We start from the raw sequence: 22,230 nt of genomic DNA, 5'->3' as shown, positions 1-22,230 counted from the left end.
TCACATACGCAGTGGCCGTCTTTAGCAGATAAGCAGTTTATCTGCAGAGAACGGCCACTGAATATACGACATGAATAAAATCGTTGTTTTAGTATTTTTCGTGAAGTACGCCAAAAATCTGAACCATACCCGGAAATTTAATTACCAATGAGGGCCGGAAAAGGGGGGGGGCGACAGTTGGTAATTCAGCCAAAACAGCCTCCGATGCGATCAGACGCGATTAACGGCTTAAGTAAAAGATTAAAATATACGTTAATAGGTTGCTTTGTCTTAAAATTGATCGGTCACTCTCGCTCACTCTCACACACACTTCTTTTAGAAATACAGGAAGTCGTCGTGGGTTCCAACCTGGACTAATAAGTGTGTTTGTGTGGTTCTGCGCAAGTCAAACTCTGACGAAGGCATTGTGGCAAATGGCTATATGTCAACATCAATTCTATCTCGACAGAAAACATTCGAAGGTAAACAGTTTCTATTTCATTTACTTTTTTTCTGTTTCCTATTCTTTTTCTTACGTTATCATGCTCGATTTGTTTTACTTTATTGCAATATTTTTTGTTGCGACTTTTATTTTTCTAATGTTTTTCATTAAAAAATGTCTGCTTGAGAGCGGGAGGGGGCGTTCGATCCCCTAAAGATTCTCCTTTAAATCTCATATCAAATTTACCCCCTTCCTTTTTTCCCTAATGTTGGGTTCCCAGAAAAGAATCAAGCGTGTATAGCCTATTGTATGTTAAATATTTCAAGGGACATTAATTTCTTGGAAGTGCTCTCCTAATCTTAAACATTGCGTTAGCTTCTTTTCGTCTAAAAAATAAATCAAGCGAATTTATTTCTGAATGAGAAAACTATACCTCAAGTAGAAACATCACGGTAAGAACAACATAAAAAATATCATAAGTGGATAGTTCAAGTACTTGCAGGGTCGAGCTGGGTACCCATATAGTACCCATACTTTCGATACCCAGTGATTTATATCATGCTTAGCGAAATTGTAGACTCAAATACGAAAAGAATGTATATTAGTGTTTTCGAATAAGAAGCATTTAGGTTTAGGGCATCAATGTTTAGAATTCGAAAACGAACATTTGCTGAGATCGTCAGTGTCATGAAAACACGACTGAAATTAAAAAAAGACCTATTCATATTTGAATGTATGTAATATCCGTTGGCTACAGCCTTTGTCTTCATGTTTTTTTTACGTACTACAACAGGAGTGGGCAACCCTTTTTCCGAATATGAAGCAAATTTTTTCAGGCTTGAAGCCCTTCATAAATACTACAACAGGAGTGGGCAAACATAGTGTAGATACTTGTTTGTTGTATCGTCTATAACACAGGCACCATAACCTTTCGGAGGTATCGAGTACGCTATCGAGTATTTCTACTCGATTCCTAATGAATGTCGCCCTACTCTTTTGGTAGTTATGTATTGCAAGTAGATAGTATCAGCATTTTAATGAATTTATTAAGGTTCTTTTTGCCTGATGTTCGTGTTTGAAAAACGAATTTTTATCGTAGGATTGCAGGGTATCCGTGATCGGTTGTTCGGATGTCACAAAATCTTAATCAGGTGCCATAAGACCAATGGGCTTGTTTCTGAACTTGGAGAACTCCTTATTTAGACCAATCCATCAGTTTTTATTGGAAAACATGTGAGATTAGACTTATTTGTTTCAACTGGCCTTTCCAGGACTCCAAATATAAAATTGAGATCGATAGTGACCCTTACGAAGAAACTTGAAGTGATGAGGCTATTTTTGGTTTAATTCAAAAATTCAAAAAAAAAACATTGAAAAGGACTTGTTTAATATGTAAAGAGGTTAAAATGTAAAAAGTACTTGTTTAATATGTTTAATATGTAACAGATACATATGAATTAACAAATGAACTAACCTCATTTTTATACAATCCTAATAAGGGGTGATTAATGCCAGAATTGCCTCTCACTAATTGGACTATTTGTCTTGGCTTTTTCTACAATTAGCCATGACTTGATGCCCACAACTATTCCATTTTAATTCAAAAATTAACGAACTCTAAAAAATCAAAGAGACTATTATAAACGGGATAACAAAGAATTATGTGGCTTATTCTGATTCGTAATATTTAAAATCCATTCAGTTCAAAATGACCAGCTATTCAAACATATTAGCGTGAAAAAATGTGCACAGTTTTTAGTAGAGATCAGCCTCTCTCCTCCCCTAAATGGGGTTATCTTGATAAAAGTTTTACTAAAAAATTTGAATATTTTACAGCGAACCTAAGAGCAAGGGTTTCAGGATTTGTGGATTTGGCTATTAAATAGTCTGACATGTTATGAAATTCTTTAGTAACATAAATGACTAATTTTGATACAACTCATATGACAGTAATCGCTTAGCGAAAATTCTTTGCAAAAACCCTCGTTTTTTGTGTGTTGTTTGTTTGGTTTTATGGTTTTGTTCTTCTTAGGCGCAACAGCTGACAACAAGGCCACTTTCAGAAATCGTCGCAGACCTGAGTAAATCCGTGAGCTCTTTATCAACTGGCAGTTCTCAGTCGAGTTTATCTAGAGGTGATAGTACTAGCAGCTTAAAGTGCAATATGGCCGGTAAGGCGCTCCTGTGTTTATGTGCATTTTCTGTTTATTCTTTTATATCAGCTTAAAATGAATTTGATTACAAAGAAATTCTTACTATGAGCAAATACTGGGTGACCCACACCACTATTGACAATTCATCATAGCATCAAGCAATCTGTACCCAGATGATACTTCATTACTCTTTCTCATGAAGCTCCTATTACTCTTAAATTCTTTTTCATCCCTGTTCTCACCCCATTCTAGGACATTTGTATTTGTTTGGCCTGAGATGGATTACCAAAACTAATCACCTATCAGCAAAATGTGACCTAACTCTCTTAATTGTTCTTTCAGAATAGTCTTAGAAAGAGCAGAATATCCCAGATAGTCCTAGGATAGTTTTTTGGATAGTCCTAGAAAGATCAAACCAAATTTTTTTCACTGCTAAAACTGTAATAATAGAAACTTGTTTCTAACCCATTAATCCAAAAATGCAAAACGGTAGAGTATAAGTAGAAGAAAAAAGAATTACGAAAAAAGCTCAGATTTAAAATATTGAATAAGTTTCAATTGGCTCACGTTAATATCCGACAGCCTTTTGCCTGCTACAGCTAACTTTTCTAAAAGCTTTATTTATTCCAAGTTTGTTTAACGGTATCAAGGTGGAAGACAAAACAAAAATTTACAGAAACAGAAATAGTGAATATGATTAAAAGAAAGATCTTTTTCATTCGAAAGTGTGTAAAACCCAAAAATGTATAAAATTGAATGGTCACAAAAACGGTAATAATTATACAGATCTTTACGCCTATATTCTTCTCTATTACCAACAATCTTTAAGTAACCAATCCTAATCTTCAGCCTAGAGTCAGAAACTAACTGACTCTAGCAATAAATGGAAATAAGGTAAATTAATAATAATATTAAAACTAAACCCCCCAAAAATAAGATAGAACGGGCGGATAAATTTTTACAAAAAAGAGGAGAAGAGAAGGAGGAACTGAAGGGAACAAATTCGCTTTTATCAACATTCAGGTAAAGGCCAATACATGCAAATGCTTTACTTATCTAACTTACTAATTTTGAAAGCTTATTTTTAGATATGCTCATGACTAAATTTATACACTGGAATGAAACTATCCTACCTCCAAATGTGCTCCGATTGATACTTTCTTATGTCAAAAACCGATACTTTTTAAGAGAGCTTTTGGATTTTTTAAGATTGTTTTTTCAGTACTTCAAAAAGAGGCTATAGGGGAGACACCGAACTGTAGAGTTACTCGAAGTTGATCAAAATCTATTGCTTGAAATTATTTCCAGTCAAAATACGGACTTAGAATAGTTTTATGATTGTAATCAGATTGTAATCAGATGGGAAATTTAAATTGGAAGTGAGGAGTTAAAGTGTCTGAAAAGTGGATTGTTGTTTTCGGCAGGAGAAAGGGGGGTTAATTTTAGCTAAATTTTACAACTGTAGTAAATTGAATATTCAGTGTAATTTCAAATGTGACTCATAAAAGTTAAGTGTAAAAAGGTTTGAACACAAAAAAAACACGTTCAATTTTAGCTAAAATTAATATTTAGGTAAATATAAAGTTTGGCTTGGTGGTAAAATTTAACTTTAGAGCTAAAAAGAATGAGCTGATATTTTAAATATGCCTGAAAATATCTGAAAAGCGATATTAGTCCTTGGCACAAAAAAGAGGGGGGGGGGACTCTGTTTTAGAAAAAAGTACACTATAAGTAAATCTAAGGTGGGACTTAGGGTGGAAATTTATATTTAAAGCTAAAACTAAGCAGTCAAAAATTCCAAAAAGTAGTGTATGGGCCTAGGTTAAAAAACTAGGTTTAAATTGAGCAGAAATTTTAAATTTTGGCAGATTTAAGGTTCCGTTTGTCAAAATCTAAATTTAAAACTAAATTATCTGACGATATCTTGCGCATGATGAAAGGGGTTTGGCTTTAGTTAATCGACTCACTGGGGTCGATTCACAGCAATTAGAAGGGGAGGGGGGCAAATTTACTTTTTAGAATTTGGGTGGGAAAATTTTTTGTGTTTTTCAGTTTATCAAATGAAAGGTATTTTCAATGCAAATCCAGCCAAAAAAAGTATTTTCCAAAATGTAAGAATTGAAAAAAATCTAGGGGGCATTTGGTATTCCCTCATCCCAATTGCGCTACTATCTGAAACCGGTCCTGTCTGAAAGGTGATACTGTATGTTGCCTAAGTTTAGAATTAATCTGTTTAATTTTAATGAGAATTTACAATTCTGATCAATTCTAAGGTTCAAGTTTAGCTATAACAATGAAGCTAGAATTTTTCTGTAAAGTGATTCATAATCCTAGGCTAAAAATATTGGTTCATATAGAGCACAGCTTAGATACCAATACAGTTATGAAAACTCCTATCTTGCCCATGAGAAGCTTTTGGTACAGAGCTCTGAACTTGGCACCTCCTCCGAGCCCACGCTCCTACGCTTAGATCGTACTACAACTTCATTGGCGGGAACGCAATTTTTTTTTGTTGCATACACAGCTTAGATACCAATATTGATATATTAGCTGTGCTGCCAGTTTCCTGCCTCCAGCCGCTAGCATCGCTACCGTGCACTGTGTCCCAAAAATAAATCGAGTTCCCATAACTGTATATTAGTATCTAAGCTGTGACATAGAGACTATCAAACCTCACCTTGTTCTATATTATAGAAATTGAGGAAACTGAAGCAGAAAAAGCTGCTAGACTGGAAATGATCAATGCACTACGAATGAGGAAGGAGTCTCTTGAACTCAAGCTAAAAGAAAAACTAGAAAAGCTGAAGGAGTTGTGTTTAAAAGAAGCAGAGATAACTGGAGAAATGCCACCAGAATTGCCACTTAATCCTGGTGAAACTGTTCCACAAATTCGGCGGAGGATTGGCACTGCTTTCACTATACCCGAGAATCTCATTATGAAAGCCAAAGCGAAAGAAGTGAGTTAAAATCGCATCCATAGTTACTCCAGGGAGTTTTCTTAGGTTTCACCCCCTTGTGTCCTGGGAGAGTGACAAGGCATATACGTAGGGTGGAGGGAGCTCGTGTTCCCCTCCGCTTAGATTTTCCTTTGGGGGGGGGGAGCATTGGTTTGAAAATGCCTTTTTGGTATTTTCATTTAATAAATTGAAAAAAAAAACGGCAAATTTGCCCCCTCCCAAATTTTGAAAAATACACCCCTTGTAATTTCCGTGAATTGACGCTAGTAGGTAGGTTACCTAAATATAGACCCTCCTTTTTTCTCTAAATTTAAGTTTTCGCTTTTAACTTAACCTTTGAATTTCTGAAACTATTAACATTAGCTGAAATTATATCTACATTTTGTAACCTATGTCATCTATCATTATATTGATAGCTTTTTGACTGTTTTCAAAATTTACAAATATTTCTCCATTCTAATCATAAATTGTAGGACTCCTCCCCCTCCCCCTTTCAAAAAATAAATTCTTTGGTGTTTACTTGGGTAGGGTCCGGAGATGAATCATATACCTCCATAAACTGAGATTATGCAGGTTGTATTTAAACTCTCTAAAAAAAAAAGAGAGATTAAGTGACTTTTTTGAACTTTGTACCTCTGTTCAAAAGTTAGTTAAACAGCACTGTTTCGTTTTTATGGTCAAGCTAAAAAAGTTTATTATATTTATAAAACGTTTATATATGTTTATATTGTAAAGATTATATTTATAGTTTGTATAAAATAAATAGTTTGTATCATAACAAACAGTAGCGATATATATATATATATATATATATATATATATATATATATATATATATATATATATATATATATATATATATATATATATATATATATTTCGTTATAGAATTAAGAATTGATTATTCGACCGATAAAAGTTATTGATTTCTGCTTCTATTCAATATAGAAGGGATTTTCAACCCTTCAAATATACGGACTAATTTTAGAACAAATAGATCAGAATGTTACCCCCAATTCTTAATAAAGTATCCTAAATGTTTTGTCCAGTGCTTTTTTTTAAATATACTACACATTTTCTCTGTGTTCTCATTATCCGATATAGCACGTGTTAAATTGCCTTCAATGTGTATCATTTATTTTGGTATTTGTTTGTAAGGATAAGAAGTCGGGAGAATGTTGGTCCACTTAAATAATGATTGGGAACGGTAATGAACTCCTTATTACGATTTCGATATTTTTGGGATTTTTTTTTTTTAACCATATAACCATGATTAAGTTCCAAAACTGCGCTTTATCCTAGTGAACTCTTTTTGCGTCAAGGATATCAGATGCACTGGCACTGAAAACGTTGAATGTAAGGGAGAAATATTTGGAATATTCATCAAGACAGTAACTTCTTATTTGGACAGTATGATTTTCCAAATGCTCTTTTATCAAGTCATATGATTCATCAATGTAAGCTTCTCTTTTCACTTCTTCAACAAATTCGAAAAGTGCTGGAAACATGTAAAATGTCTTTTAGTCAAGCATAGTGATGCAGAGTTTCAACTTTATTTTAAAAAAAATGGTTTCTTGCAAGATTATCGTATTCGCCTTAGATTGTGATTCCTTAGAAATACCATCAGATATCTCAAAAATGTTGACCAGCTATGCCCATTTGCACTCAACGTCTATAAAGAAGGCTGCTTGTATTTTGAGACACGAAAAGTATTTCTAACTTTCCCCTCAATTCAAAAAATCTCTCCAACACCTGTTCTCTCAAGAGACAACTAACCACAGTATAAATATTTATATATACGAACGGTAGTAAAAAGTTTCTCCAAGAATGACACATATTTCATTGCGTGCAGTCTGGGAAATTCCGAGACCGTCAGAGCATTCTTTCCCATAGGCTCGTCGTGCCGCCCTGAACGTTTGTCATTGCGCGTGTGCGAAGGTGGAGTCGTGAAGAGTGTTTTAGCTTCTGTGGTTTTAGATGTGTTTCAATAACCTTTAATGGAAAGTATGGGACTTTTCGCTTCTGTTCGTATAAGAACACTTCTAATAGCCTTGATTTGACGGCATTTACAGCTTTAGTCACTCGGTTAGACACTTCTTTGAGTGACTCAGGCAGAGTTTTGGCAAGTAATGCTTGTCGGTGAATCATCTCAGTCCAAATTACTTCTGGGGTCACTTCAACTGACGATTGGAAGCCAGCTTCGGAGCCGAGCATTAAAGGTGCCTCTTCAGTACGTACTCCGCACAATTTATCTCACTCGGTCGAATTTTTTTTTTTTTTAAGAAGACATCAATTAAGTTGCTGCTGATGATAAAAACTGTTGCTAGTGTGTTACTCACCTTGTAAAGAGTTTAAATAGCTGTTCAAAAAGTTTATATATATTTCTATTGTAAAGTTCATATTCATGGAAACTCAGATTTAAAGCTAAAACTAAGCAGCTAAAATTTTGCAAAAGCAGTATTTTGCAGTAGGTTAAAATACCAGGTTTAATTTGAGCAAAAAATTTTAATTTTAGTAGATCTAAGGTTCAGCTTGTGTCAAAATCTAAATTTCAAACTTAATCATCTGACGATATCTTGCGCATGGTAAAAGGGATTTGGCTTTAGCTAATCGACCCACTAGGGTCGAATCACGGAAATTTGGGTGGGGGGGGGGGGGGTAAATTTGTTTTTCAAAATTTGGGTGGGCGCAAATTTCACGTTTTGCGGTAAAAAATTTTGCGTTTTGTGGTGACTGAGAGATGGTAAGAACTGTTGCTAGTGTGTTACTCTCTTTGTAAAAAATTTATATAGCTGTTTACTACTTTTTTCATTCTAGTATTGACATTCAGCTCAAAATAGACTGGTGACCGTGTGGCATTGGTACCGAAACCCCATTCGGGGTTGCGATCCACAGACTGGGAACCAGTGACTTAGATCCATTATTTTGAAAACTCGTCCATTATTTTAAAAACTTGTTTATTAATGCTTTCTTACAGGACGAAGCTATAACTTCCCTGGAGCTTCAAGTTGAGCTACAGAAGAAAATTACAGCCGCTGCTTTACGACTCTCCGAAGAATCATCAACACGTCGAGGAGTCAGACGACAAAGGAAACAGACTTACCTTCAAGCCGTCACTAAACTGAACAGCCTTGAGGGTCAATTGAGAGATCTTAAAATAGGTAGATGTGTTATCATTCGAGAGGATGGTGGGAGAAAGAAAAAGGCGAGGCCAATGAGTGATGATGAAGGGGGTTTTCTGAGGCAAGGTAAGGGACTGTTCAATTAATTTCAACTAAAAAAATTGTTTGAGAATTAACTGTCACGGTTGTCACTTCTACATTTCGTTGCCTACATTATCAAGTACTTACTTAGCTAGAAATACTGATAAAATTACATAGAGGATGCTTCATTTATGCTTTAGATTTCTTGTGAACAGAATGCACATTACTAGGTATTTTGACAGCCAAAGAAATGGCGGTGATTGGGGGGTTGGTGTTTAGGGGCCTGAAAATGGGTGAATAATTTTTTTCCAGATTAGTTGTATTTTGAACGAGCTCTTATGAATCGATAGTTATGCCAAAAAGCTCCCCAAGAGTGTACTCTAGAAACGAAATGGAAAGACACTATGAGCACCTGATACCTCAAATTATTTACAGTATTTACATGATGGCTGAAGGGATGGAATTAAAACTCTTAGGGAGTATCGGAAAAGGAGAGGAGGTCGAGTGTACTTCAAATCTTGTCTTGGAAAGGGGAGCAGAGGAAAATTGAAAGACACTACTATATCCAGTTCATCGAAATACCCGATCTGCAATATATTAGGAACACATTTGGAGATGCAGTTGAAACTTTTGGGTTCCTTTGGGCAAAGAAAGGGGGGAGTGAGGCATGGGAAATTCAACTTAGTATTGGGGTAGTATGAGGGATGAACAATTTTTGTCTGCAATCTAGACAACAGTAACGTTTTGCACTTTAAGCTACTATGAGATTTATAAACTATGTACGATTAAGTAACGAGATAAATCAAAAGATTTAATGTGATGCATGGTTGTCAAAATAGCTTATATGCAGTGTCTTAGGCACAGCTGAGGGTATGAATTTAAAACTTTTTGAGAATGTTATGGTGAGAGGGATTGAATGAAATTAAAGAAATCCGTGTCCATTCAGGCTATTAAAGTGGCGCATCTGCAATATCTCAAGAACAGCTAACTGTATTATGTTGAAACTTTCGGAGTATGTTGAGAAGGGTATTTGTCTCAGTCAAAAGACAGTTAATGTATCCACGTTGTCGAAATTGTACATCTGAAGTGTGTCAGGAATGGCTTGGGACTCAGTCGAGACTTTCAGGGAATATTGAAGGGTTTTTTGAACTAAATCAAAAGACGCTGTTTGCATTCTGGGTTTCTTAAAGGCATATCTGCAAAATCTCAGAAGCAGTTAAGGATATCAAATTATACTTTAAAAGTAGGAGCTTAAACAGTTTTTGTCTCTAATTCAAGCAAAGCCACCGTTTTTTTTCACAATTATGGCTTATGGGACTTATTACTCATGCACGATAAATTAGTTAGATTAATGAGAAGACGCTATATACGCTCAAGTTTTCCAAATTATGCATCTGTAGTATCTCAAGACCGGCTTAGGATAAGTTGAAACTTTCAGGCATCTTCGATAGGAAGGGGGTAAGTAGACATGAATATGGGGAAATGGCAGAGTTAAGTCAAAACACACTGTATCCACCCAATTTATCAAAACTATTTATATGCAATATCCCAAGAACGAAAATTTGCCATCTAAGTAGAAAATTCAAAGTTTTGGTACCCTTTTTTAGAGTCTAGAGGGATTGTAGGACAACCAGACTACCTTCCGTTTTCTCGTTTCTGTTTCCCATTTCCTTATAGACGAACAGAATCTAGTAAAATAGTTAAAAGAAGAAAGTTTGATAGTTCAAAAAAAGAAAACTAAATAGCTGTATTGAGCCAAGCTTGAAACAAGCAGAAATAAACTCGTATGATATTTCAAGCTTGAAAGGAACATAAATTACTATTCAGTGGATAAGTGAGATTGAAAGCGAACAGAAAGTACAGTGAACGATAAAGCAAACCTAAAAAAAAGAAAAATTAAATCAAACAGAACTGGTTCTAACATACCCTAAGTCTTCTGAAGGCCTGAGTACTATCTGTGCTCCACTAGCGAAGTCATTTTTAAACACTCTCTTGTACAACATTGATAAATCAAAAATTGCTGATACTTCCATGAATCATTATCATTATATATTGAACAATCAGTCTACTTTCAAAAGTACTTTTCAGTAACCAAAGTTATTATAGCTATTTTCTTTTTTTGTTATTGTTGTTCATGTTTTGACAAACAACAACACATTGTTAAAAATACTTTCAACGAAATGCAAGTCATTAGTTATTCAAGCCATTTAGAGGTTTTGAAGAGGGGGGTAGGAAACAAGGAGCACCCCTTTTATTTTCTAACTACGATTAGCCTGAGATATCATTTTTGTTGTTGTGTTGTTAATCCTGTGAAAAAAAAGGGGGGGGGCTCCACTTCTATTTGTGATAATTTCTAGTTTTCATGCTTGACTTAACTTTTCATCGTGATTGTTGTTCATTTCTAGTTTGAAATTTTAAACATGTTTATTTCTACTCTTCTTTGGCTTAATATCGCTCTTTACTTTTCTTTGCAAAAATTCTTTTTTTTTAATTTTTATTTAGGTAATCAAAATATATATCGACATTTTCCCGTTTGCATAAATCAGTGAAATCAGTCATTGACTGAAGCATGGTTTCGAATTCTACCCTACGGGAAGCTTCTTTCCTCAGTATATTTATCATTCCCACTTTATAGTCGCGCTCAAATGTATGTCTGATTGGATTTCTTCACCTGACCAAGTGTATAACGAGAACATGTTTGGCAAGATAGCCTTGTTAGATCTGTATATGAACGCTGCATTACTGTACTGACTGAGACCAGCAACTAGTGGCACCAATTGGAGGATGGACAAGGGGGTCTTTTGCCTTGCCCCCTCCTTTTTCGAAAAGTACTTTTTTTGGTATTTCCATCGAGAAATACATTTTTCTGGTATTGTCATTGAAAATTATCCGTTTTTGGTTCTTTTAGTGCTACCCCCCCCCCCCCCTCCCAGGTTTTGAAATATATTTTCTAATTCTCAACACTTTCAGTGATTGGTGCTACTGTCGGTAACCATTAGCTCTCGAAAATACAAATAGTACTTGAATAATTGTATGCTGTGCCTAGTTTACTTAATTCCAAGTTAAATAAATAAATTTAAACTTCGTAATTTTATATAAATTTTAATCAAGTTAGACAAATAATTTTTTTAAATAAATTAATAAACTTTAAATAAATAAATAAGCTTTAAATAAATAAATAAACAAATTAAGTGTTCCAAGTTAAATAAATTCCATTTAATGGATTATTTCCATTTAAATGGAAAACTTGAGCGTATATAGCGTCTTCTCATTAATCTAACTAATTTATCGTGCATGAGTAATAAGTCCCATAAGCCATAATTGTGAAAAAAACGGTGGCTTTGCTTGAATTAGAGACAAAAACTGTTTAAGCTCCTATTTTTAAAGTTTAAAAATAGGAGCTTCTGAGATTTTGCAGATATGCCTTAAGAAACCCAGAATGCAAACAGCGTGTTTTGATTTAGTTCAAAAAACCCTTCAATATTCCCTGAAAGTCTCGACTGAGTCCCAAGCCATTCCTGACACATTTCAGATGTACAATTTCGACAACGTGGATACTCTAATAACGAGAACATGTTTGGCAAGATAGCCTTGTTAGATCTGTATATGAACGCTGCATTACTGTACTGACTGAGACCAGCAACTAGTGGCACCAATTGGAGGATGGACAAGGGGGTCTTTTGCCTTGCCCCCTCCTTTTTCGAAAAGTACTTTTTTTGGTATTTCCATCGAGAAATACATTTTTCTGGTATTGTCATTGAAAATTATCCGTTTTTGGTTCTTTTAGTGCTAACCCCCCCCCCTCCCAGGTTTTGAAATATATTTTCTAATTCTCAACATTTTCAGTGATTGGTGCTACTGTCGGTAACCATTAGCTCTCGAAAATACAAATAGTACTTAAATAATTGTATGCTGTGCCTAGTTTACTTAAATTCCAAGTTAAATAAATAAATTTAAACTTCGTAATTTTATATAAATTTTAATCAAGTTAGACAAATAATTTTTTTTAATAAATTAATAAACTTTAAATAAATAAATAAGCTTTAAATAAATAAATAAACAAATTAAGTGTTCCAAGTTAAATAAATTCCCAAGTAACATCTGACTTTCAGATGCCATGTATGGCGGAAAAACGCCTGTTTGCGCTAAGAACAGGCACTATCGCTAAGAACAGAAATCGTTTTAATAGTTTTGGTTCGTTTATTAATCAAATAAAGCCAGACATAAACTGAAAATGAACTTCACAGTCAGAGTGATGAGTTACAGAGTTCTATACGACTAACCAATCTAAGTTATTACGCAAGCGAAAAACGTCGCACAAATAAACACAATACCAACCATATATTAAGTGTGTTTTCTGAATGTGTTTTTTGCAATTCTCACCAAATGAAAAATTTAGAAAGCCTATTTCAATTATTTATTGGTAATATCTTCTTTAATTTCAGCGCAATTGATGGCTAATCAATCGTCACCTTTGCCTCCAAATAGCCCATTAGTGACTCGAATGCCACCTGTTCCGACTGGACAACAAAGAAACGCCAATACTTCTAAAGATGGCTCCTTGTCTCCTGTCATGGTTCGAAGCAAAAACCCCATTAGTGCCCCAAACAGCCCTATCAAGCAAAGGTTTGTGTCAAATACTGAAATGAGTAATTAATATCTATTAAGGAAGGGTTCCAAGTGTATGGGGGGGGATTGATCTCACAAGGAATAAATGAAATATCATTTAAAGTGCATTTCGTGTGTTTTTAGGGCTGTATTTTCTGTTTCCCAATGGGTTGGCCTTGGGACGGGTCTCAAAAGGGTGAACCCTGCAGATCTCCCTTCGTATTTTAGATTATTCCCTACCAGAAACCACCCACCTATCCCTCCCTTTTACATTGTTAGAGACAGACTTGTATGAGCTAACTATGCCAGAGGAGCATTCATTGGCTTTTATCCCCGAAGATATATTCGTCTAAAAATCAATTCTTGTTACGATTTTTTCTTTTATTGTGTATAAATCATTGCAGTATCAAGCAATTTACGAAAAATTAAGCCAGAAAAACGAGTTTTAATTTCAACAAAGTAGTGAAAAAAGATAAAACAAAACAAAACTTTAATTAAAAAAAAATTTGAATATTTTGGCCCCACGTCTGGGAGCCTTTCTCAACAGAAAAAAGCAAACAAAAGGAAAAAAATTTTAAATAAGAGAAAAAACTGCTGTTTTTAAAAATAACAAAATAAAACGATAAATAACACAAAGAAAAAAAAAATAAGTAAGAGCAGCTCACTTTATAAACAAACTTCCAGCACTGATGCAACTACTTAAGAATAAAACCACCGCATGTCTATAGTGAAAACAATCGGTCACTCTCCATTGAATATTGAAAGTAGAGGGACACATTGTTTTCATTATAAATATTCGCTTTGGTTTTATTCTTTTGCAGTAGCATTAGTTCTGAAAGTTTGTTTATAATATGAGTTGTTCTTACCTATTTTTTTCTTTTATTATGTTTAGTTGTCTTTTTTTGTGTTATTCTTAAAAACAACTGTTATTTCTCTTACTAAATTTTTTTTCTTTTTTTTTGCTTTTTTCCGTTGAGAAAGACTCCCAGACGTGGGGCCAAAATATCCGATTTTTTTTTTTTTTTTTAATTAAGAGAGAGAGAGAGAGATCGGTATATTTAAAAACTATCGTAGCATAGAGCTAAATTCAGTTTTTTCACAAAAATCATACATTTAAACAAAAATCACACACTACAACTCAGCAATAAAAACTGATGTGAAAAAAGGCACAAATGAGTTTGCGTATCGATTGGTTCGTACTTTAGGGGGTACAAGTTTATTTCGTAATCGAGTTCGGCTATTGGGAGGGGCTGGTTCGGGTAGTAGTGATCGGTGGCACTTAAATTTTTATTTTCTATTAAATTTATAATTTCACATAAATTATGTCTCGTGCACAGCTTTTAAAGACTAGCCAAAGGTACTAGTACTACTAACAACTCACTGTAGCACCAAGCTGCCTTAGGCCAACACAGCCACGCACTCTCCTCCTCTGTCCTAGTCTATTTAATGCCTCTTTCTTTACACCCTTCCAAGAAGTTCCCGTTTCGATTAAATATTTCTTTGCGACATCCCCCTAACACATTTGAGGATGACCTGCTTTTCGTTTAGCCCTAGATGTTTGGCCGACAAGGATGATCTTTGCAATCTGTCGTGCTTCATTCGCAGAACGTGTCCCAGGCATCTCAATACAGCCCTAGAAAAAGGTTTTGAGCCACATTTTTCGTAGAGTTCACTATTTGAGATGCGGTCAGTCAGTCGGGTACCCAAAACAATCAGAAGACAATTTCTATGGAAAGCATCTAGCAGATCTTCATCCGTTTTTCGGAGCGCTCATGCTTCTGAGGCATACCATACTGTCTAAATAAATTAAATATATAACCAAACACAATAACTAGACTAGCCTACTAGCTAAACTTACAATCTTTACAATAGACGCTTACAATACAATAGACTAGTAAAACCGTCAAAAATGTCTGCTTTCTTTTAAGCTTTCTTAAATGCTCTCATTTTAATAGTAGGCTCTCTGACAATATAATCAGTTAAGTAGACTATCAAAACCAAGAAAAAAAAAATGTGCTCTCATTTAAGCTGTAAGTCGTATATTGTATTATGGGGGGATGCACGATTCGGTTATGGTATCCCTTGTACGATTTCGTCTTTGTTTTCAGAGCGGTAATTGGCTGAGAATTACGGACACTAAACTATCATATTAAGTAAGTTTATCTTTTTAAGTGGCAAAAGAAATTGCAATTCTGTAGTTTGTGGTGTTGTGCCATTCTTCGTCAAGATTTTTGTTTATCCTTTTTGCGCAAGCTGACATTGGGACAAATTTTTTAGACAGTTGATTAGTTGAGAGGTTTTCTAAACATTTAAATAATTCTTAGGAATATCAGCAACACGATGTCACGTGTTGTATTGTCGGAGTGCTTTACTTTAGTTACAGGGAACTGGTTTAAAGTAGTGTATTATCGTACCCGTACACATAGGGAGTAGAAAAAATTAAATACATAATCAATGCTCTTTGTCATCTTTTTCTGCTACGTGAAAAATTTTTAACCTCTCCTCCCCCCCCCCCTCTAAAAAAAATTTACTAAATCCAGGTTACGTTCTTGTTACATGGGATGTCAAACAATCTTCTATACCCATTTTTTTATGGACTTAACTGTGGTTACTCATTTTTCTGTTTTTCTTTTTAATGTACTTATTTGCCTCTCCTCTTTCTAGAGCCATGTTTGGTAATCATGCAGTACCAATCATCAATGGTCATACACACTTTAGACAATCGCAGCGAGGGCCACACCAGTTTACCCACCCTGTAGGTGGCCCGATTTATGGGCCAACTTTAGTTCAACCCAGTGTTCCGGCTTACGCTCTTCACTCTCCGCTTGTGGGTGTTGACCCAGCTGCAGCAGTTGGGGCTTATAATGTTCCACAACAGAGGGCATCTCACGATTTTCCTCCTTCACAAATATCAGACGATATTGAATTGGCTGGAATGAAACGCCTTGTCTCGCAAAGAGAGCATGTAAGTTTATATCCTCGCTTAATTTTTAATTATTTTTGTTTTAAATTCTATTTCATTTCGGTTTTTTAACTTCAAGAGTTCTGCATTCTTTGTCATAAAAAATTTCAGTCTTTTTCGCTAGCAAGTAAAATAATTTTACAGTACGTTTGAAGATGCAAGCTTTTTTCAAATTTACTTTTCATTTTTGTATTTTACTTTTTTAAGTCACTTTTAATTATTGTATCTCTCTTTTATCTCTTGTAAGCCTCTTGTTCTGTAAGTCTTTAGTCTCTTGTAATTCATGTAAGTCTCTTGTTATTCTCTTCAAACTCTCTTATTGTCTTTTTAGTTTTTTTCTAATTCTTTCCTCTGGTCATTCTCATCAAATATTTTTCCAACATAGATAAATCTGATAATTTTTTTTTTTAGTTTATGCTAATGCTAAATAACGAGTCAATTTTGCTAAGTTCAAAAGTGGCATAATTTGTTAAAAGTGTCGAAAGTGAAAATTGTACTGTTTTAAGGGATATTGGAGACAATATAAATAAGGATTGTGGAAGTCTTCGTTTTTACCTTTTACAATGTGATGCTCGTTTTTTTTTTCTTTTTTTCGAAGAAAAAATATTTTTAGCAAGATTTTTGGCCATACCATGAAAGAAAATGATTTGGACTTGTACGCACAATAATATATTGTAAACATCTTGCCTTGTCTTTTATTGTTTTGTTACGTGAAATGCCTTTTGTTTAAATATGAGTTTCCTTTCGTTTTTCTTTTTGTAAAGAGTTTGGTGCATTTCTTTGTTCTTTCTTCTGTTTCAAGCTATTTTTTTTCCTTTAATAAAGGCTTCTGGATATGAATCCAAAATAGTCACAATTTTATTACTATTTTTGTATAAATAACTTAATATCATCTTTACTGTCTGATTTCTTAAAAAAATAGCCATTTTTAAATATTGTCGTTTCGACTTTAAACTACTTTAAAGGACGTGTTCGTGACTGAATATTAAAGGAGTAGATGGATAGCTTTCGGAAAATTCTTCTGATTAAGATTTTGGCTCTTCGAAATGTCTGCCTATTTTGAACTCTTTTTAGAAGAAAAGAGTAGTTTCAACACATAAATGTTTTGCAGTCGGTTTTTTTTTACAATTAGTCATGGTAATTTTTAGCCTTGGCTATTTAGCAGTTGTATTTAGAAGGTTTGTTTTAAGTCCTTAAAAAATAGAAAGATAGGAGCAAAATGACCCTTTAGGAAAATGACCTGTGGTCCTTACGCTTAAAGGTCCTATTTGCTACTATCGCATTGCTGAGGTAATTGCCATGAAACAATTTGACCTAGATTGCCCTACTAATCCTCCGTTTGAGAAAAGACTAGGGGACGATTTTTTGTCATTTATCTGAAAAGTTTTAAGATTTTTTTACAATTAGTCATGGTAATTTTTAGCCTTGGCTATTTAGCAGTTGTATTTAGAAGGTTTGTTTTAAGTCCTTAAAAATAGAAAGATAGGAGCAAAATGACCCTTTAGGAAAATGACCTGTGGTCCTTACGCTTAAAGGTCCTATTTGCTACTATCACATTGCTGAGGTAATTGCCATGAAACAATTTGACCTAGATTGCCCTACTGATCCTCCGTTTGAGAAAACGCTAGGGGACGATTTTTTGTCATTTATCTGAAAAGTTTTAAGATTTCACTATTAGGTGCAATAGTGACGAAATTATTGATTAAGTCACCATCTAAGAAAGTAAGTGTATGGTAATAGAACTGTGTACACAAAGCTGATTTTCAGGAACAAATTTATTTATAATCTAAAATGACTGGATTACAAAAGAACTCTTCATTCCCTGGGTCCTCTTGACTCTAAAATATAAATATTGAAAAAAATGTTGAGAATATTTATGATTATGGTAAATACACTTTTTTGTGTTAAAAAACATTTTTTTGAGCATTTGCCACCCTAGAATTCTATCCATTTGCGGCATATACGTAGATAGATAGATTTATTTAGCACATTATTTCCATGAGTGATAGCTACCAAAAATCAATATCAAACTCTAAATAACCTTTGATAATATCTTTGTTCCTGATGATATACAAATACAGTAATTGGTACTTTTTAATATCATCATTACATCACAATTAAACGCCAAGTAAAAACAATATCAGTGTATATTGAAAATCAGGATTGATTCTGGTTTCCTATAAAGCAATTAATGATTGCATACACGTTTTATATACTCTCTTTGCTTGAATACGCAACGTATACCGCGTATATGCGCGTTTTTACCTTTAGCCCTTCTGTTTATTAGAAACAAATGACTTCTGTCGATGCTTCAGCAGTACTTTTGATAACGAAATTATCTTACGGCCGCAATTATACTATCCCGCTTGTTTGTTTTCAGTGTCACTAAACGGCCGAAAAAAAAACACTGATAACCTACAATGTGGACTACGCAGCGTTCAGAAAAGAGTGTTTAAAATCTCCGCTTTATATATAAATTTTTATATATAAAAATGTACTGTCAGTTATCTGTTATCTGTTACAATATGATGTCAATATATAATACATGAGAGATTGTTTGATAGCCCAGTTTGGGAACCACAAGTGCATAACATTGACTACCTCAACGATGAAATTAAATCAGTGCAAAAGAGTCTTAAAATCATCCTGGGAACCCAGTATGTCACTTACGAATCTGTCTTCACAGCTGTACTAATCCCGACCCGTTAAAGAACACAAGTAGCATCTGATGCACAGTATTAATATATATGAACAGTAGCGAAAATTTTCTTCAGAAATAATACATATACAGAAATAATGCATAATGCATATATCGGATCTTAATGAATTTTGATAATTAGAAGGACCTCGTGACTCTTATTTTAAATCCCGACCGGCATTAAGCCTCTGATTTTCCTTTTAAATCAATCTATGGATTCTTAGAATTTTGGTACAGCCCATACCATATTAGTTCTTGGCTCTTCTGGCCTCATCACAAGTGCCATATGAGCTCTTAGCTCTTATTTTCATTGTTTTCTTCGTTTTTTTTTATTTATTTTTTGTAGAACGCATTTTGCAGTCATTGTGGTCTCAGAACGTTTTTGGATTATCGGCTCTCCTTTCTTGCGCAAGATTAATGAATGATCTAATTGGGTTACGAAAACACGTGACCTACACAGGGGTCTGCCGCAGTCACTAAAATTACTTTTTGTTACTTTTATTTTAGCCCGTCACTTTTTCTTTGAAATTGTCACTTAAACCACTTTTGTTGCCGTTTCAAAATTCGATTTCATTAGTGCTTATTTCAGTGAGCTAGAAAGGTAATGTAAAATGTATTTTTACGAAATAGGGTATTTTCCTTTAACCTTTCAAACATCTATCCAAAAGTTTGTTTTAAGGGCGTCCCTGCAAAATACCAAACGAAGAGCATGTTATCCCCGAATGGATTAGTTTCATTTTATTACTTATAATTTTTTTTAAGATTTCTAACGTAATTAATAAAAACTTGCTCTACCAGCAAAACTTACTCTGCCCTTAACCCTTATCAGTTGGACTGGCGGATCCGGGGGACAAGAGGATGATCACTCTCCCTCGTGTTAGGCCTTGCACCTTTCAAATCAATCATAACAAACCCTTGTAGTTAAGTCTCAACTTATAAATTCTCAGTTACGCACTAAAAGTTTTTTTGCTGATATGCCCCCATTTTGCCGAATTTTAAGTCCTATTTGTTTTTCCTCCATTTGATTTAACATATTCAATGTACTGAAAAATATAAAAACTGTCACCAAGTTAAGTTAGTAAAATTATGTGGGATATAAAATTATATCCTAAACTATAGGATATAATTATATGGGTCCAAACTAGTTCCAAGTTCGTCTTCCCTTGCCCCAGTTAAGCCACCCGGAGCTTAAAGTCATCGCTTAGAAGGAGGTAAGGGCCCGCCACTAAATCTTGAAATAATTTTGTAAGTTTGGACAGCCCAAAAAGAGAGTAAAAAGAAGGAAATGACAAACCTTAATGATAAGCTCAAAAAGTTTGCCTCTTCGAGGCATAATAAAATGTTCATTTTGTTTCTTAAGTTTATTTGCTTTTCTGAAATGCGCATCGAAGACGTGAATATAATGAAAAATACAATTGCGACATAAAACAAATAAAAATATGTTTTTAAACCTTTTGTTGACCCCAAAATTCTTCATTCGTAAAAATGGACGAAAGATACACTATTTTTTCGATTGATTTATTTTGCCGTCCCCCCCCCCCTCTGTAGTTTTGCCTTCCAGATCTGTCCGTGTTCAGTTGCTAAATATTGGAGAACTGGCCTTTAAGAAAAAGTTTTATGGACAAAGAAAACTCCTATATTGTCGAATGAATTGAATACTTCTTTAAAAGGTGCCTTTTGCAAATAGGGATGGGGCTACAAACCAAGATTTCCAGGTTTTTAGCCATGAAAGATCAGTTGGACTATTTTTGAATCGCACCCATTTTCTCTAAAATCCTGAAGGCTTATTTTCGTAATTCCTAAACATTGTTTGGTTGGATGTGGTTAACAGTTACCGCTCTTAAATCAGATTCTGTTCTGAATAATATTGGATTTACTTTCTGTTATTATGGACTGGGATTTGCCCTTCATTAACTAACCATGATGTTTGAGGTTTTACTGCAGTATTACAACCTTGTCATTTTTGTTACTTTCATTTTTGTTTTTTATAATGAATGATAAGAAAGAAAAAATGAATGAAATATTAAGACATTACCCTCCTCATCCACTGCCAAACCAGAGCACTCTTCATAAGACAAATATAGGAAATAAGTTGTGACTGGGACCTGTGCAGTCCCTGTGCCTCAGCTCTGACTGCCTCTGAATAGTCACTTATTGTCACTTTTTCTGAATTGAAAGGGCATCAAAGTCACTGTTCCTACGCATCCCGTTGCGGCCAACCCCTGCACACATAAATCACTCTAGTTAAAGGACTGATTTTACTGATTTGAGTTACAAGAAAGTGTAGTCTCTTCTTCTCTTTGGTTCAGCCTGTTGTGTAACTTAGTATTTAAAATTTACCGGTCGACGCGTATTCGATTTGAGTCACAGGAAAGTGTAGTCTCTTCTTCTCTTTGGTTCAGCCTGTTGTGTAACTTAGTATTTAAAATTTGCCTGTCAACGCATATTCGATTTGAGTTACAGGCAAGTGTAGTCTCTTCTTCTCTTTGGTTCAGACTGTTGCGTAGCTTAGTATTTAAAATTCACCTGTCAATGCATATTAGATTTGAGTTACTGGAGAGTGTAGTCTCTTCTTCTCTTTGGTTCAGCCTGTTGTGTAACTTAGTATTTAAAATTTACCGGTCGACGCGTATTCGATTTGAGTCACAGGAAAGTGTAGTCTCTTCTTCTCTTTGGTTCAGCCTGTTGTGTAACTTAGTATTTAAAATTTACCTGTCAACGCATATTCGATTTGAGTTACAGGCAAGTGTAGTCTCTTCTTCTCTTTGGTTCAGACTGTTGCGTAGCTTAGTGTTTAAAATTCACCTGTCAATGCATATTAGATTTGAGTTACTGGAGAGTGTAGTCTCTTCTTCTCTTTGGTTCAGCCTGTTACGTAGCTTAGTATTTAAAATTTACCTGTCAATGCATATTAGATTTGAGTTACTGGAAAGTATAATCTCTTCTTCTCTTTGCTTCAGCCTGTTGCGTAACTTAGTATTTAAAATTTACCGGTCGACGCATATTCGATTTGAGCCACAGGAAAGTGTAGTCTCTTCTTCTCTTTGGTTCAGCCTGTTGTGTAACTTAGTATTTAAAATTTACCTGTCCATGCATATTAGATTTGAGTTACTGAAAAGTGTAGTCTCTTCTTCTCTTTGGTTCAAACTGTTGCGTAGCTTAGTATTTAAAATTTACCTGTCAACGCATATTCGATTTGAGTTACAGGAAAGTGTAGTCTCTTCTTCT

General features: G+C 34.6%; 2 protein-coding genes across 4 annotated transcripts in view; one reads left to right on the top strand and one right to left on the bottom strand.

The window, feature by feature from the left end:
* LOC136038170 (FERM domain-containing protein 4A-like) overlaps positions 1 to 16,307 on the top strand; it is a gene marked incomplete at its 3' end in the record, with an annotated part of 135,745 nt that extends 119,438 nt beyond the window's left edge. For 2 of the 3 annotated variants that reach the window (XM_065721238.1, XM_065721236.1), the window contains 6 exon segments: positions 320 to 461; positions 2,454 to 2,592; positions 5,269 to 5,531; positions 8,509 to 8,779; positions 13,180 to 13,360; positions 16,007 to 16,307. In XM_065721238.1, the coding sequence (XP_065577310.1) occupies positions 320 to 461; positions 2,454 to 2,592; positions 5,269 to 5,531; positions 8,509 to 8,779; positions 13,180 to 13,360; positions 16,007 to 16,307 (1,297 nt within the window). 3 annotated transcript variants of the gene reach the window in all.
* The window catches only part of LOC136038173 (protein OPI10 homolog), a 466,996-nt gene that overhangs the window by 136,876 nt on the left and 307,890 nt on the right, over positions 1 to 22,230 (bottom strand). The gene's annotated exons all lie outside the window — the stretch shown is intronic.

Source organism: Artemia franciscana, chromosome 17, assembly GCF_032884065.1.
Source record: "Artemia franciscana chromosome 17, ASM3288406v1, whole genome shotgun sequence".
NCBI classification, from domain to species: domain Eukaryota; kingdom Metazoa; phylum Arthropoda; class Branchiopoda; order Anostraca; family Artemiidae; genus Artemia; species Artemia franciscana.
This window is presented reverse-complemented; position numbering and strand designations above follow the sequence as displayed.